General features: G+C 40.3%; 1 protein-coding gene across 2 annotated transcripts in view; it reads left to right on the top strand.

Annotated features, from left to right (window-relative positions):
- ERBB4 (erb-b2 receptor tyrosine kinase 4) overlaps positions 1–18842 on the top strand; it is a 577762-nt gene that overhangs the window by 435730 nt on the left and 123190 nt on the right. For both annotated transcript variants that reach the window (XM_053982239.1, XM_053982236.1), the window contains exons 13-16: positions 3601–3733; positions 5758–5851; positions 7332–7486; positions 13417–13491. In XM_053982239.1, the coding sequence (XP_053838214.1) occupies positions 3601–3733; positions 5758–5851; positions 7332–7486; positions 13417–13491 (457 nt within the window). The remainder of the gene's footprint in view (positions 1–3600; positions 3734–5757; positions 5852–7331; positions 7487–13416; positions 13492–18842) is intronic.

The raw sequence follows: 18842 nt of genomic DNA on the forward strand, positions 1-18842 counted from the left end.
CTTTCTGTTTCTAACCTATGTGGCCCCATTAATAAAGAATGAGCCTTTCTCCTAAAACTCCTGAAAAAATCCAGTTTCTGCCAAGAACATTATTGTTATTTCTTTACATATAAGGCCATGGAGTTGCAAAATAATGTGTCAAAAATTGAAATGTTTCTTTAGCCATCCCCACAATTAAAGAAGAGAAAGGTGAGAGAAATGAGTTTTTATAAGTTGTCAAAACAACCACTCCCTCCTTGCCAAGATTCTTTTATGAAACCATTTCAGGAGGAAATCATAGTTTTTTTTGTTTCTGTTACTTTTTTTCATAAGACTACGGGCACTGTGTTGGCTACATTTCAATGGGGTAATCATGATTTTCTGTATTGAAAAGCTCTCTTTTTATTTGTATACAGTTACTCACTATCTTGTATCTGGAACTATCTTGTAATAATATCCCTTGTTATTTGGACAGATATTTTAGTGAAATAGTCTGTCCGTGCAAATAAATTCTGATCCCAGAGTAGTTTGAAGGGTGAGAAGAGAGAAAAGAAAGGAAATTATTAGTAGTAAATCACAATTTCAAGTTACAAAGATGATGAGAAAGCAAAGAGGGAACTGCCTTTCTCTGATGAGTATGGAAAACAAAATCAAAAGAGCTAGCAATAGTCTTAAAATTAAAAATGAGAAATAAAGGGATCTTCAAACCAGGTTAAGTTTTTCTTTGTTGCATGACAAAGATTTAAAATGAGTCATTGATTAGAAAACAAAAACTATATGAAGCTATGTAAAAAGTTTGTTTCATTGTAACTAGGATATTTTCTGGTTTTTTGTTTTTATTTGCAGGTTCAGGCAGTGGCAGCATAGTGGAACTACTGACATCTGATAGTTATTATAAATATGTTTCTCTGCTTAAAAGGAAGTCAGGTTAGGGCAGTAATGAGAAGCTGAATTTTGTGTCTGTGCTCCCTCCTGGCTGTGCTGGTCTGGCTCATTTGACTGCAGCAGCAGAGCTCAGGGAAGGAGGACAAAGCATCTCTCTGAAATGGCCCCCTGAGTCCCTCTTGCTGTGCTGGAATCTGTGATAATTAATACACTTTAGAGCACACTGAGCACCTGGAATGATTCTTAAATGAAATAACTTTGTATTTGGCTGTACCTGGTTTGAGCTTTGAGGTAAACGAAAAACCAAAAAGATACTTCTGAATACCTTTTGGATGTTGGCATTCAAAATTATATGTGATACAGAAAGGAAAAAAAAACTAAATCCCAACCTTGATAAAACATGTTCAGGCTTCTCATGCCTGAGGTTATTTGTGGTGTATTGAGTAAGAAAGTATTGGAGAGAATGGTAGAACTCAATCAGCACACCTCCTTTTCATTTATTATTCCTCTTATGTTGTTTCTGATGGTTTAAAAAGCAAACAAGTGTCTGTATTGTTGCCATCTCTGATATTTCAGGTCCTTGCTGAATTTAATTTACTCAGTCCAGTGTGTAATCCATTTGTGTAAATCATTGCATTGTGCAAAAATAAATTCAAATAATTTCTGTCCTTTCACATGCCAGGGTTAGGTTGAAAGTGCATGCAGATTTCCTTCAGATGCTGGAGAAATAATGTGTTTCCTTTTGCTCTTTGCTCATTTTCTCCATCTGTCACATCATCTAGATATTTACATAGAGAATGATTTATATAAAATAGAAATACAGACTGATACTGTTTGAAACAAACTTTCCCTCTAACCCTTAGTTCATTGTGTATTTTCGTGTGGGCTTGAGGGTTTTAATATAAAGGCTCTTTGGCTCTTCAGGTGCTTTTGCGATAAATAATTTTAAAAATCAGAATTAATGGGGTCTTTCCTTCAATTATTTTCCTGCTGTCCATAAGTTTTATTTCAGGGAGTCCTCAATTCATAGGTACCATTTTATATTTTCGCTTAATAGAACTTTAGTGGACTCAGACAGTTGATTTTTTGAATCCTTTACATTTTTGGCATTTACCGTGTCATGTGTCAGAGAATTTTACAGGTTGATCTTTACTTTCCGTGAAGAAAAATCTCAGATTTTAACCCTATTGGATTCCTGTCTCTTTGAATGCCCATGAGGGACTGGGAAGAAGCAGTGAACAATTGTTTCATGCTTACTCACCTCCTCCTTGCCATTCAGGATTTTAGAAGCTTTAATCAAGTCCTTTCTCCCCCACCTCTCTGGTTATTCCTGGTTTAGCAGCTCTTCTCTGATTTTGATCACTCTTCCAGCCCTCTCTTAAATCTTTTTCCTGCTCAGTTTTTTCTGAAAGGAGCAGACCAGGAGTGTGTACAACATTCCAGCTGAGTGCTTTGTGTATTTGTGTTGTGGCACAATTGTGATTTGATGCTTTTTTTCTGTCCTGTGATTTGTGGAAAAAACTTTATATAAAAAACTTGTAAAAGTTGTGAAGTAGGTATATATTTTTATGTAGTGCTGGGTGTGTGCAGGATAGTACTTTAAAGAACATGTGCACTCTCTGGGGGTCTAGTTTTGTTTTTTGTCTCTTAATTTGTTGTATATGTATTAAGATTCACAATAGATTCATATTTATATTATATATATTTTCTATTTTATATTCAATTTATATTTTGTATATAAACATAATATATATAATATAAACAATAAATAAGAAATATCATTAGCTATACATACATTATTATAAATAAATATATACAATAAATATATGAATATATGCTATATCTATTTTATATAAATATAATATAAACTTATATTTAATTTCTCTTATTTTATATTTATTTACTAATTTCACATTACCATTTGTTCTTATCAGTTCTTATACAGAGAGTGCTCTTTGGTTGTCTGTTTTCTGTAGTTTCAGTTTTGGTTTGCTTTTTGTTTCAAGGTGTAAGGGGCTCTTCTTAACTTCTTCCAGTTTGGAAGTTTACATTCTTTTTATTTCATCTGAGGTAGTTTTGTAAGTTACAGGTTTTTCACAAGTACAGTAAATTAATTAGACTAAACAAGTTAAACAATTCAAAACAGCACGCTTCACTTAAATCTGAAATGGATTTCTAACCTAGGTGAATTCTTAACTTCATGTCTCACCTGCTCCTGGGAAATGGGGACACCCCATTTCCTGTGACATTCACAGTCTCTGGACAGAGAGACATAATTCTGTCTCTCAGGAGAAGCACAGAGAGAAGAAGAGAAAGCAGTCTTTATCTCTTCCTTTGCTTTCCCCATGTGGAATGTGGTATGGAGATTGTTCACCTGCAGTGATTGCTGGGGTGGATTCTGGTGAAGGTTGGTTGGGTTCAGTGACCAGTCGGATCCAGCTGTGGCTCGGGCTCTCAGCAGAGAGTCACGAGTTTGTTAGTTAGATAGGTAGGTAAGAATGTAGAATAGTATAGTCTCTCTTTAAATAGTATATTAATGTAATACAGTATAGTTTTAATAAAGCTATCCTTCAGCCTTCTGATCTGGAGCCAGACATCATCATTTCTTCTCTGAGCCGGGGTTCACCGCATTTTACTATAGGTTACGTTTCCGAGCGCGCCGGGATGCCGGCGGAATGTTTTCCCCTGGCTTTGGGAGGGCTGTGTGCATTCCTGACAGCGCCCCTGTCTCCGCAGCTGCTGATGGGATGGTGTGCAATGAGCTGTGCTCCAGTGACGGCTGCTGGGGGCCAGGGCCAGACCAGTGCCTGTCCTGCAAGCGCTTCATCCGGGGCAGGACCTGCATAGACTCCTGCAACCTCTACGACGGGTAAGACACTCCCCTTGGGCTTCTCCCCAAAGCTGCTAATTAGCATTGTTGAGGGCTTCAATGAGCAAGCCATTTTGGGTTTGCATTAATCAGTATCTGGCTCTATTGCCAATATTACTGATTTTGGGTGAAAAGTGTCATGGGGTAAGATTTAAGAATTTCTAAATCTGAACTTGTGTGGAACGCTTTCCCTGGTATTCTGCTGACTAAAGTTTTCATGCAGCATCATCACCTTGCACCTTTTGTATTGCTGGTAATGTGGACAGTTCGATTTAGGTGAAAAGTTACAGAAAAACCCTCATCATTTTTCCCTATTTGATGCCCTTATTCAAAACCATACAATTAAGTTTTTTCAGATGAGTTGGATTCAGGCATCTGATAAAGAAATTCTCTAAATAAGGACCCCAAAGTAGAAAAACGCACTCTCTTTTTCATAATGCATCGTGTAATTAATTGTACACAGAAATACAAATTTAAAAACCCAACAGGAGTTCTTGCCCCTTTTCCTATTGCTGTTTATCCTGGGAGAATACCTCCACAACACAAGGTGGTTGAATCTGCCTTCTGACATAAGGATAAAGCTGAACTGAGCCAAATGAACTCCCACAAATGCATGAAAATATTCTCAACTTTTCCATCTGGAGAAGGCTTGCAAAAAATACTTTGTCAGAGCACAATTTTATGTGCTTAAAAGCTCCTCTTCTCTCCTCCCCCTTCACCCCCCAATAAGGAGAGTTGCAGACCCCAATTGTGTTTTCAGTGCACTGGAATAAGTTGGTTCCCCCTTGGTGTCTTTTGCTGCCATGGAGCCTGTCACAGAGCATGATGAGACTCAATCAGTATGTTCTGTTCTGTTCTCTATCCATCAGTGAATGGCATTTACACTTTCCACAGGCTCAGTTCTGTCCTCAATATGTGAAAATATTTATAACCTGGGCTAAGGAAGATTTTTTTTGTTTGTGGGAGAGCTCTGCATGTTGATGTTGTAGGGCAGCAACAGGGTGGGGTCAGGCTGTATTTGACATCTCTTTTAGTCCTCAGCAGGAAAAATCTGCTCCCAGAGGCAGGGAAGGGTGAGCTCCCCTGCAGCACTCAAATGAGGTTTTCTTCAGCTCCATCCTGATATCCTCAGCAATCCTAATGGCTGTAGAGGAATGGAGGGTGAGCAGTGACCACCTGAGCTCAGAGCCTTTACCTGGATATTTCTGGAGACCCCAACATGAGTGTGCAGCACATCTGTAGCTGGTTAATGCAAATATTGTAATTGGTCAATGCAGCAAGATAGAATCCCCCTGAAAGCTTGGCTTGGTCCACTCTGAGCCTCCTCCACAGATTCAGTCTGTCTTTAGTGGAAGAGAAACAACTTGCTCAGATGTGAATTCATCTTGGCCTAGAAGAAGGTGGGATGGATTGTGTTGGGAGAGTGCTGGAGGTTTGTGGTGAGGGATAAATGGCAGCTGAAATGTTTGAAGGAAGAAATTCAACCTGCTATCACTACCTTTTTTCCCCCTTAAAAGTGGTTAAAAAAAAGTCTCTTGGGTGGTAGTTTCTTGTGGATCCATGAAATAAATGAGTAAAATGATTTGTTTTGACATTTTATAGATTGAGACCTCAGTCCAGCATTATTGCTGAAAACATTATGAGCCTTCTGGAGCACGGGCTTTAAAACATGTGTTCATAGAGCCCTACCTGCAACAAGGGCAGCTCTGTCATCACTGCTCACATGTGACAAGTGGCTTCCTGAATCTGAGCCACAATCCTGTAGGCGAAATTCAAGAAGCCAGCAGTTTTGTCCTTTTAATGAAGTCTGTATTTCTGAATGAGAGGAAGGCCCTCACTATAGTTTTATGTTGGTGAGGAAGGTGTCTCTGCTTCACGTGGCTGTGGATGAGGCGGTGGCTGTGACAGGCTGCTGGCCTCAGTGCCCCTGAGATCACTTCCATCAGGTGAAGACCCAGCCAGGTGAGCTCAGTTTTGGCATGGAGTCAGATTTCTCCTAACCTGCCTGCGAAATATTTCCTCAGGGAATTCCGAGAGTTTGCAAACGGCTCTGTGTGTGTGGAGTGTGATCCCCAGTGTGAGAAGATGGAGGAAAACATGATCACCTGCTACGGGCCGGTAAGGACAGAGTCTGGTGTGTTTGTGGGGGTTTGGTTGGTTTGTTATGGTTCAGGGTAACTTGCAAAAATGTGCTGAAGGGCAGGGTTTTCCTGCTTACAGACTTTAAGGCAGCTACTGCAAATTGGTGAAATGAAAAACATCCTTCCCTGTGTGTAGGGAAGGAATTCTGCTCCTGCTAAATTGGTGCTGGGATCTGCCTTGGATCTGCCTCCTTAAGAAAGTGGTTTTAAAAGTTTTCCTTTTCTTTTCAAGTTGTCTTAATGCTTTAGTGGTACAGATGCACACAGTTTTTACAGATAGACAGCATGCAGTTGGGATTTGAGTGCCCTCTTTTGTCCCTATTTTTATTCTTTATACACCCCCCCCCAAAAAAAAAAAAAAGTTGAGGAATTTGATTTGTCCTCAGTCCCTCAGTTTGAACAATATGCTGGGAGGTTTTTTGTATTTAGATAACCTTTAAGTTCTTTTGATAGATAACGTTTTTCATGCATCCTAAATGATGGTTAACTCTGTCTCACCTTTATAATGACCAGTAACTTTTCTTTCAAAGATTATTGCTCATTTGGGAGGTTAAAGTTGTCTCTTTCTTCTAGTTTTCTGTGTATTGCCAAGATTAAAGTCACAAGTATGCTGGAAATGAGGAGCTGTATTTTAGGCTCTTCGTAATTGAAAAAATATAAGCTGTAATTTATTTCCTTATTTATGTGACTTACTGAATGAAACAAAAAGAAAGACATAATATTTTTTCTTACAATACTGTGTTTTTCTGCAATACAGCCATAAGGCAAGAAGCTAGTGTTTCAAGTGTTCAGCCTATCAGGGAAATTTGGATTTGTAGCAGGCCTTATGGACATAAAATCCTAGGCCAATGATCAACTTGGACACCAGATTTAGTTACACACTGCCTTATCATCACAGCTTTAAAATTTTACTTTTACATTGTCCAGGAGTCTTGGTTTGTTGTTCTTAACAATTTGGTCTTCATATGTATTAAGAAGAAGGAGGACTTTGTAGTTGTTTATCTTGTAGCATGAAGGACCTTGTAGCCCTTCATTCTTGCTGTGACCAGATGCCATGTGCAGAGTGCTTGTGGAAAGTAGTTTTGGGGTGCAGAGGTAGGAGATCCCACTGAAGGCTTTGCAAAGGTGGTTCAGTACTGAACAGTGTAGCAGGAAGTTTCTCAACTTTAAAGTGGGCACTAACTTCACTGCATTAAGCACACCAATAATATTAAGAAGCTCATCTAGAAGCTGGTATTTAGTCTTGCACTCTACAGAAGAAGCTAATGGCCAAAAGCAGCAGGGTTTATCTGTCTGCTGCTCCCTAACAGAGGCTGGAACCATGCAGGTGATTCAGTGATCCTTGGGAAGAGAAGCTGCTGCAGGTGCTGCTGAGTGTGTGCCGGTGCAATCCTAGTGCAGCAGCAAAGGACAGAGTAACTTGAACGCACTGCATTTCTTTCTTCCACGCTCTCCAGGGACCTGACCACTGCACAAAGTGTTTCCATTTTAAGGATGGTCCAAATTGTGTGGAAAAATGTCCTGATGGCTTGCAGGGGGCCAACAGCTTCATTTTCAAGTACGCCGATGAGGATCGGGAGTGCCATCCGTGTCATCCGAACTGCACCCAGGGGTGAGTGCGAGCTCTGCAGGGAGCCATCCAAACCACGTGCTGCTCCTAGCACAGGGTGCTTTATAGCTAGTTTGGCTTAGTAAAGCACTTGTCCCACTCCTGAAAAGAGAGTGTGCAGTAGGAATTAAACCTTTGATTTTCAGGTCTCTCATGACATTCAGGTTTTAGTCGTGAACGCTCAGCAGCTTATCACAAAAAAACCCTTTTGAAGACCACAGAGAAGAACTTTCCACAGTAATGCTCTCAGCTTTCCTTCTACACTGGTTTGCAGCAAATGCTGCCCTTTCACTTAATTTTAGGCCTGTAAAATGACTTTTTTTTCCAGTATTTGCTCCTTGACAGAATCTCTGCTATTTGGTATTGGTGAACTAAGCCTGCAGCACTACAGTGAGACAAAAGTGTTACTGCTCTCCTTTTCCTACAGGGAGTGATGCACAGAGTTTGAAACCAGACTTTGTACAGGAGCCTGAGACTGAGCATCAATTTCTGAAGTCCTGTTAAAGTGCCTATAATAATTTGCTACACTTGGAATTTGTTACACTTGGAATAATACAGCCCATGGATCAGAGAATTAAGAACCTGTGCAACACAACAGCAATAGTCACATGCAACCTATAGTTTTGCACAGGACAATTCAGAGTGTCCAGCATACAAAGAGAGGAAGAGGCAGCAATGGGAAAAAGAGAAAACATCAGCCAGTGAAATAATCTTTAACAAGAGGCTCTTATTGTTTAGCAGCTAAAATTAAACCAGTAAATTATTCAATGTAATCTTGATGTCAACAGCTGTTGCCATTCAAAATGAGACCTTTTGCTGGTTTTGCAAATCTAATTACAATAGAGCCATTAGGGAAATGAGAGGGAGATCACCGAGACACAGCCATGATCTGTTACAGATTTGTCTCCCCCCTAGACCCTTTAAATCAGTTATGCAATAAGCAAAACACTGCTACTGTGGAAGAAGAGGGTAAGAAGAAATGATGTTCAAAGATGTGCTCACTCCAGGAGCTCTGGTCCTGGCTTTCATAGATGAAGAAGGTGCCAATGCTGATGTAATCTGACAAAACCACAGATGTGTGATGGATTTACTGTCTGCCCAGCATAGGAAGTGCCTTGCAGCTCTCCTGGCCTCCAGAGAGCAGCACTTCTCCCTGTTCCCTCCTCTTTCCTGAGGAGTTCTAACTGGCCCAGTTTCTAGTGTTTGTGGCCCAACTGTGTTTCTCCTAGACCAGGAAGAGAGCAGGAGGTTTTCCATGCCATTCCACTTCTCCATAGGCATTTTGCAAGTGGTTCTTTATTTTCATCTGCCTGGATTGAGAAGGGAGATTTTTATGTCTTGTGCTGAAAATGTGACATTTTAGTTCACGCACAAATACGAAGGGCATTAGGCAGTTCTAGCTGACCTTGGCAGTCCTCATTGGCAACTGTTGCTGACACAGGGTTCCCTTATGCTGAGTGCCGTTGTCCTTTTAATCCTTGGACTTTGTTTTCTCTCCTTTCTGTTTTCTCCTTGTGATGAGGTGAAAGTATGTCCTAGAGTGTGCCCATCCCGAAAGAATGGACAAGTAAAAGGGCCAAAGTCTCTCCCCCAGTTACATACACAAAGCCCATGGTGTTCCCATCTCCCAGATGAGGAACCATCCCTTTTCCATGACGTAATTTCCCTGTGGAAATCTTTGTCCTCTTACTAAAGAGTTGATGTGTCTATTCTTAGGTATATTTTAATCCCTTAAAACAATGCTCTCTCTCCCCCAAGTCTGGGTAAGCATGGCTTACTATTCTTTTTTAGTGTTCCTAGAGATTTTGTGGCATGTGATTATGTTAATGAAGCTAATAATGACTGCCCAAGATACTTGGGGTTTGCAGGTTGTCCATCTTCTTGCCAACATTGTCAGGGGCTGAATGTGCCCATGGAGAGAAGGGAAATCAGTTACTCTCTCCTTTCCTCCTTCGAGGCTGAATTCTCTGGTTTCATACCCTTCCCTTAGAAAGTAGTATTTAAATTCCCCTTAGTCATGATTCTTCACTGAAATAGGTTGTGGAGAGAGCACAGCTTGCTATTTGGCTCATGGCTGAAAGGTAGAGAGAAAACTTAATTCTGCTTCATCCGTCACATCTGTTCTCCTGGCTGCCAGATCAAGTGCTGGAATTACACCAGTGCCCTCTCAGTAAGGCTGGGATACCCATCCAAAAGGGCTGAGCTGCTGCAGAGCAGTGCTTCCCAGGACAGTATTATCTCATTCCTGCAGTGCTGCTCTCTATGAGCCAGGCTGCTTGATAAAATAGGTTATTAGCTCTCACATGATATTTCCAGTCATCCCCACCAATTGTCACCAAGGAAGGATCTGTCCCACCTCTGTCTCCTGTGTTTTGTCACAAATTCCATCTTGGCATTTGCAGAGGACTGCTTTAGTGAGGTCTGCTAGCACCATTCTCCTCCCTTATTCAAGTGTAATGACTGTTTCTCTTAATAGGTGGGTAATTACCCAGCCCTGTTAATGATCTTGCTTTGACCAGAAGAACTGTCAGACAGTGACTTCCTTGGGTGCAACAACTGTGCTCCTGCCCTTGTATCCCTGTGATAACTATCAGCTACTTGCAGCCAGTTTGGAGCAGATCTGAGGCACGTGGAACAGCTATCCCACTTAATTCAAGAGAGTTGGAAAGCATTTGGCCCCTCTTCTTGCAGAGCCAGCCAAAACTGAACGCTTCCACAGGAATAAAACACTAATTACACTATAGCAAGTGACAGCCTGCTTCCTTGCTGGGCAGGACACAATGGGAGATCTCACTGGACACTTCCCCTCATCATGCAAACACGTTTTGTCACACAGCTTTTCGAAGGGAGGGCATTACTCCTCACCAAAATTCTCTTTTCCTTCTAAGCCATGACCAGAGAAGTCAGGGGAGCTCCAGCAACAGTGGCCCTGAAGGGATTTGAGGGCAGAAGCACCCTGTTGCCTCTAAAGCTTAGGTAAATTTTTAGGAAGAAAGTTTGAATTCCAGATGAAAGAATATTGCAAACACACTCTGGATAAGGAAAACTGTTACTCTTTTGTTTTGCAAAGTTTCCTCCTAGCCCCTGCTCCAGTTCAACTCTGTTCCTCTCACCATGAGTTAGTTCCTCCCACCTGTTAGCTAAGTAGCCCTTGGGTAGAGTTGTCTGACTTTATCCATAACAACAGCTGGTGACCACCACAAAAAAGGTTTTCTCCTGCCCAGAGATAATTCACTTACACCATTGTAAAATCAGTTTTGTTTGTTTCCAGTGAGCAAGATTTTTGAGAATTCATCTGACATGGAATGGCTTTGCTGCCCTGAAGTGCAGTTAAAATCCAACCTTTCAGTCTTAAAGAAAGCTGATAAAGGACAATATTTCTGGAAAAAAACCCAGTTGTTACTGCAATTTTCAAAACCCCAAATTTCCTTTCAGAGGATGATTATCCATTAAGCTAGGATGAGCTCCAAGTGTAATTTTCTGGAAAAGCTGTATTGAACTTTTGTAAGGTACTACTGAATATACTGAATATGTCATTAATTAATTGGCATGTCTCAATTAACCAGTTCATTTTACAGAGCCAACTTGGAAAAGAAAAAACCATCCAGACTCCAAGCAAAAGGAACAATGGGTGTGAACAGCGTGATGTATGATTGTGTCAGGTTTAGATGGGTCAAAAAGCCTGAAATGAAGGGAGTTCCCTCCTGGGGAAAAATACCTGATGACTTGTGGTACAAAATCCCCTGTTAATAAATACTGCCATGACTCACACAGTGTTGTACTTCGCTGCATGTAATCAGGGCAGCCACTCAGGAAGGAAACTGGGAAATGCCTAACTAGGAGTAATGGAATTGCACCTGGACAGAGTTTTCTCTTTGGGGAAGCCAAGTCCACTGAAGAAGATGACACTTGAAATAAAAATCAATGATACTTCAACTTGCACTGGGTGAGGTCCAGCAGTACCACTTTGGATTCAATCCTGTTCTCCAAATGAACATGTGAAGTGACTCTGAGACAGCAGGCTCTTGATGTCAGTCTGCCAGTTCTCTAAACCAGTAGCAGGCTCTCAGACCTCTAATTTGAAGATTATTTACAGCAAGAGTCTGAGCTCAGCTTTTCTAGGCATGGTAGGAAATGGACAATCAGAGGAATTCTTCAGCCTCCTTCATTGCTCAGCTTGTTTTCTCCAAATTGCTGAGAATGCCATGAAAGGAAGAAACACTGGATGTGTTTGAGATGGATTAGAATTCAGACAGTCCTGAATTCTGAAGTGCTGATGCCCAGGATAGCTGAAATTCCACAAGTCCTCTCTATTAAGTTTTTGAACTGTGTTTAAATCAACTCTTACATTTATGCATTATCTGGATTTTTAACACATCTTTTTTGTGTATGCTGGAGGAAGCAATCATTGAGGAAATCCTTCCAGTTTGTGTTTGCATGTCAGAGTAAATGTCTTCTGTAAAAACAAGAATTCAAGTAAACAAACACAGGGTAAGGTTTACTTGGTCTGCTCTCCCTGATGAGCAGGTAAGGGGAAATTGAATTCAGACTTCATTTTATAATGGCAGAGTGATACCAATTTAAATGCAGCAAAAGCTGAGGAGTGGCAAGTGATGGTGAAGCAGAAAGAAGATCTTGTGGGAGCTTATTTGAACTCTCAGATTTTTTGACATGCATATCCTTCCATCAAAGCCAACCTGAAAAAACAGCAAACTTTAAAAGAGTTTGGGATCACACCTTAAATTTAAAATGCCTCAACAGAAGTAAGTTGCAGTGTAGTGATGTGTCAGATCACCTCTGCTGCCTGTAGTAGGTGTACAGCCAAAGGGCCTGTTAAGAAAATGGCTCTGAGATCTTGTTAAGGAGTTGAAATAAATGGTTTGCTTTCCTTAAATGCCGAGGGCTAGATACTCCCCATGGCTAGAATGCCTAGCTGTGTGTGCATCACTGAAGGAGGTCAGGTGGTTTTAACCCCAAAAAGCTCAACTTTAGGTCTCTGAGAATCCTGACTGCTGTGTAAATGTATATTTGACTCGCTGTTTGAATGCAAGGGACCTGGAAACCAGTCGTGCTCTTCATGGGGGCAAGGGAAATCCACACATGCCACACGTGTGTTCTGCAAACTCTTTTCCATGGCTGTGTTTTAGTGGTGCTGCATTTAGTGATTCCTTGCATTTCCAGTGCCTTTGGTGAGCACCTGCTGATTGTGCAGGTGGAGGACTTCTGGCAGCATCTAAGGAAAGCAGAATAAAATGTCTGCATCAGCAGACACCATTTTGCTGTGGTTTTTGTTGCTGGAAGTTGGTCCTTGAGCTTCCCTGTTAAAAAAGGATTTTCAGCTTCCAAAATATTTCTTCAGTTACCCTGGTTGGGAGCTTAGAACAAAACAAACAATTACATCAATTACAGAAAGATCAGCAAGTTCTGGATTGTGCTCCTGGAAATCTCCACTTGTAAATGAACAGCTTTTGTGCAGTAATCACTGGTTTGCTGACTCATAAAAACATGCAGGTAAAGCAACCCTGTTGTCAGGACTCCCACGTACACAGGTGAAACCTGCCTTAAGTGTTGTTTGAGCCAAGATATGGCCTGCCCTGGAATGCTGTTGCTATTGTTGTTCTTGTCACAAGCTGTAATTTTTGGTGACATAGGTCTCTCTTAGCGAGAGAAGAGCTAGAATTAAGAACACAAAGGGGATTCGTGCTCGTTGGGTGTGTAAATAACAGCTGTGTCTCTTTCTCTCCCTGTTTCCACTCTGGATTTGCTGCAGGTGCATAGGGCCACACCTGGAGGACTGCATTGGGCTGATGGATAGGTACTGGCTGGGTGCTGGCTGCCTGTGTGTCTCCATCCTGCACGTGTGGACAAGGGCGCATGCGTGTGCATGTCCCGGGGCGTGGCAATGATGTGGTTTGTTCTGTAATTGCCTGCAGGTGTAGAGGCCCAGCTAGTCATGACTGCATTTTCTATCCATGGACACGGCAGTCCGCTCTGCCACAGCACGCTAGGTAACATCCCCACCCCATCCTTCACACCTGCCTGCCACAGGAATGTCATAGCAGCCAGTTTGAACACACACCCACGTGCTGGGCAGAGTACAGCTTAAGTGAGATCTGCCTCCCTGCATCCAAGTTTGCAAGCTAAATAAATATTCTACTCATGCCTTTTTTTTAAATGGTTTTTATTTTTAGCTTAAATCCTTATTTAAGCTTTAATCCTTAAATCAATAAGGTTTAAATTCTGGAATTTCCTCTAGACATTCATATTTCCAGATTAAATTTTATTAGATGGTAAAAATTCTGGTAAAATTGGAATGCACTTGTTTTCTCTTTATTGTTTTTTTGTTGTTCTTGTTGTTAGTTTACGACAAAATTTAAAAGCAAATGAACCTCTTTCTTTCTTCCATGCACCTTCCCTTGAAAAAGTAAATGTTATAACAAAACAAAATTTCTTTCTTACTTCAAATAAAACTATTATTTTATTTTTTGTCATTTTCTGTTTAAAAGAAAAATTGTAACCTTGCAGCAATTTTATTTTTTGGTAATGACAATTGAAACAAATTAATGTAGGCTTTATTCTGCATTCTTTTTTATGAAAGCCCTACATTGCCATTGAGTTTGTTCATTCTTGAATTCAAACTGGTTAATATGACTTCTAGGCTTTGGGATTACTCTCCTGAGCTAAAACTAGATAAAAAAAGCATAAATTCAGTCAAACCCACCTCACTGAGATTTTCAATATGAGCTTTTTTCTTGTCTTTTTCAAAAGGTTTTGAGGTTGCCTTTCCTTCCTAAGTGTGTACATAATGTGAATATACCTATTTCTAGCTTATGAGGGAGAATATATTTGGACTTGAAAAACAGTGCACTATAAATGCTATCAAATGGTACATTTGTTTATTAAATCAGTATCAGTTCTGACTTAATTCATTAACCAATGAATAAGTAATAGGAGATTAATTTTTCAACATTTCAGGTTTTGTTTTAATCTTTCTGATCTGGGGTATCCACTTTGAGATACTTCTGTGAGGCCTCATTTTCAGATGGACTCATCCAAACAGAGCTGCCCCAATTTAATCAACTTTATTCAAAGCACAAATACAGAAAATGTATTATTACTATTATTATTACTATTTCCTTAAGTTTAAGGGCCTTATCAAACTACAGAAATGACAGGAATTGTTTTACTGTGTTCAGTGGTTTTACTCCTACTCCATTCAGTCTGAGAGGGAAGGCCATCAAATGTTTCCTGTTTCCTTTGAATCTGATGGATATTTTTTTGTTTGTTTCAGCCTTGCTGAATTTATTTTAGGGAAATTACCGCCCTGTGTTTAAATGTCAGTATGTATTCTTTCACTTTCAAGGCAAAGAAGGAAACTTCATACCTGTATATTAGATTTGTGGAACTGTGCTTTTTTTTTTTTTTTTTTTTTTTTTTTTTTTTTTTTTTTTTTTTTTTATATTGTGAAAATGGTTCATTCTATTTGGGCTAAAAATGGGCAAAACTGCACTGGCAAAGTGACACTTTTTGTTACAGTAGGGTTGTAAATCCAAAAAGGATGTGTCTAACTTTAGCTACAACCTTCTTCAAGTCCCTTTAACAACTGTGCACCCTCCTGAGACTTATCAATCTTAAATTAATTAATAATCAGTCTGACCCTTATCTATTGACTTGAGTTTTTTCCATTGACGTGAATTATCAGTGAGTAGAAGGGGACAGAGTTTTCTGCTGAGAGTGAGAGCAGGGCTTTAACCCAAACAAGATTTCCTTCATCTTCTCCTATTTCCATTTTCATAGCAGTGTTGCTTTCCTTTCCAGTTTTTTACTTTGCAAATTGTTTATGCCATGATCCATTGACTTGAAGGCTTTTGTAAGAGTGTGGTAGAATAGCAAAGGAATTCTTTCTGTCGTCTTTAATCAAGATGAATCAGATGTGCATCGCATGGCTTGTTTTCCAAATGGCTGGTGAAACTTCAGTTTTTCTGCTTATCTTTAGTCCCTTCAAGTTTGTGGGAAAACAGCCTTGCTTTTGGCATTGCATTTCTTTCTGCATAGTTTGGTTTTGGTTTTTTTAACCTTTAGGTTCAATAGAGTTCTGTCCAAAAGAACAGCTCCTCATGTAGCTTCCTTTATGGATTATTCCTGTAGGGCTTTGGTTCCACCTTCCATACCAGTCTTTCCCAGAAACTGCCAAAGCAAAGATGAAAAGCAGAAAAAGGCTGGAATTTGCCAGGATGCCCATAGGAGTTATCCATCCTCCTTTGCTGCCTCTTATTACAATGCTACTCCTCCTTTTGCTATTTTCTGGCAGTTGCATTCAGGTTTTTTTTTTTTGTGGTTGGAATAGCACACATTCCAGCATATTCCAGAACAATCAGTAAAAAGATGAGTATGTCTGCTCCCGAGATTGGGATAACTGTTGTCTAAAAGGATGATTCAAAAACTGTAAAAATAATGCTCTGCTGCTCATTAAGAAAATACTCTAGGGAGTCAGGAAAGGCTGGTTCCTTTCCAGCTCACCAGAAAAATTTGGCAAGTGAAGTTATTGGAGTGAGATTGTGGACAAAGCTTTTACCTAAAGTATGAATTTTAATTGGTTTATCCTCACTAGGCTTCATTCAAGTTAATCCTAGGAGAGAAGAGATCATCAAAGGAGGAGTGAAGATTTTGTTTTCTGGTGTGTGAGATTGTATATCTAAAGATGTGATCAGGAACATGTGTTGCAAAGAACCAGCACTGATGTTCCTGGTCTGAGTAAGCTGGTGTCTCTGTTTACGCCCCAAGAAAATTTCATTTACATTTCCCTTTTAACTAACAGAAACTAATTAGCCAGGCCCACTATTGTCAAGTGCTTCAATAGAATGCTGTGTAGATGTTAACTCTAATTACAATCCTATTGCTAGTTTTGCATCCAAAAAGGATGTCCTCTCAACAAATCATCACTTCCCAAAAAAAAAAAAAAAAAAAAGCTGTTTTTATCTCCTGCTTATGTGTACAAGAGCTAATTAGCAGTAAACCCTGTGTAATGCAGGCAAATCCTTTCATAGCTGTTTTGTACCCTGTCACAGTATGACTTCAACAGAATTTCACAGTAGCTCTCAGTAGTTGGTGGGGAAGGGAAACCACCTCTAATAAACTGCTTATGTTCATGGTTTTCATGGTGCTCAGCTCCATTGCTTGGAGGAAAGCACTCCATATGCTCTCTGCTTTTATAGAATAATTATGTTTTTCTGGAGGGGCAGAGGATCTCTGTATAAAATAAGAGAGAAAATAAGATCTGTGAGTACCAGCTAAGCTATGTTACGTGGTTGGTAAAAGATGGTACTCTCAAGAGCCTCTTAATATGGAGCTTTCTGAAGCTGTATCAGAACAGAGCAGTTGAAGAAACAGGTTTATTTTTTTAAGAATCCAGACTAGAAAAACAGACCGTTTCAGATCCTTCCTCCATGGGTTGCATAGATCTTACACATCATCAAAAAGGACAAATTCACAGAATCACAGAATGAGCTAGTTTGGAAAAGACCTTTGAGATCATCAAGTCCAACCTATGACCTAACACCACCTTATCAACTAAACCATGGCACTGAGTGCTATATCCAGTCTTTTAAACACTTGCAGAGGTGGTGACTCCACCACCTCCCTGGGCAGCCCATTCACCCTTTCTGTGAAGAACTTCCAAATGCCCAACCTAAACCTCCCCTGTGTCCTCCTGTCCCATTGCTGGTTGCCTGGGAGAAGAGACCAACCCCCATCTGGCCACAACCTCCTTTGAGGTTCATGAAGGAGATTGACAGAGAAATCCCAGTTGTGCGGGTGAACGTGCCTCTACTGAACTGGTTCTGAAGCCAGACCTTTGCTGAGGGTACGTTAATTCTTGCCATGGCATTTCCCTGCCTGGAGCTTTAGGAGGAGCACCTCTGGAGTACCCCTGTGGCATGAATGGAAGTCACTGCAGTTGGTGATCTCGTGAGCTCCTCCATTTTTTCACCACTTCCACATTTTAAGACTGGTCTTCTTGTGAAAGGGTGTAATTGGGTATTCCTTCTTTCCTGGTGTACAGATAGAATCCTAGAAGGGTTTCGGTTGGAAAGGTTAGTCCTTCTTTCCTGTTGTACAGATACAATCCTAGAAGGGTTTTGGTTGAAAAGGACCTTAAAGTTCATCCAGTTCCAGCCCTCCCTGCCATAGGCTGGGACACCTTCCACTACCTGAGGTTGTTCCAAGCCCCATCCAACCTGGTCTTGAACTTTTCCAGGGATGGGGCAGCCATGGCTTCTCTGGGCAACCTGTGCCAGGGCATCACCACCCTCAAAGGGCAGAATTTCTTTCTCATATCTGACCTAAATTTCCCCTCTTTCAGTCTGAGGTCTGACCACAGTTAACAAATGCTCAATGTGTTAAAGCTTCTGTTCTGTACCACGTTCAGAAAGATTTGTCTGTGATCAGTGAGGGTTTGTGCTTCATCTGCTTTACTCAGCAGGGTTGGCTGGTGTGGACTCATGGTGTGGAAGGACTTAGAGTATGGTACGATAGAGAGAAATACACTGGTAAGGTCAGGAGAACTGGAAGCAATTGTCACACAATGCTGTTTGAAATCTGTTCTGTGCTCCAGTGGTTTAAGGATCCTGTTGAGAGAGCGTAGGATAGAGTAAGGTCAGAAATCTGATGTTCCTAGAAGTTTGTTATACAAGGAGTAGAATGTGAGCAATAAACTCTTGCAGGATTTTGGTACTGTTGATACTCATTGACCAAGTTTCTCAGCAGCTGTGGTTGTTTTTGGTAAGAAAATTCTTTTTTGGAAAATTGACTTTACTGAAAGCTACTGAAAATTAGCTTTACTGAAACTATGAGCAGAAAAAATGAAGAGTGATGAAGGCCAAATGTGATAGGTCTCTGCTGGAAAAAAAAGAAGCAATAGGCAATGCAAATTAATAAACGGTTTGTTAGAATGGAAAACAACACACAGTTCCATTGCAGAGGTGATTGCTTTGGTTTCTCATCACTCTTGTGTTGTGGGTCTGTATAGATTTGGCTACACAAATAACACAGATACAGAAATAAAAAATAAAAAATGATACAGAAATAAAATTTTGCCATGGAGAGGTGACCTTATTATAAGGCAACAATATATATCTCACCACTCTCCAATGGGTTTCTCTCATGGCTGGAAATAAGGATTTAATTTAGATTTAATGTTGTTATAAATTAATTATCTATTATTAAATATACATTTGTAGAGCTTTAGAAATATGGAAGATGTAGGGTTGTTTAAATCTCAGTGAATGGTTCCTTAATAATTCATTAATATTTAATACATAATAAATCAGAACTAAAGCTTGTGGTCTTACTTCCAATCTAC

Source organism: Vidua macroura, chromosome 7 (genome assembly GCF_024509145.1).
Source record: "Vidua macroura isolate BioBank_ID:100142 chromosome 7, ASM2450914v1, whole genome shotgun sequence".
NCBI lineage: Eukaryota > Metazoa > Chordata > Aves > Passeriformes > Viduidae > Vidua > Vidua macroura.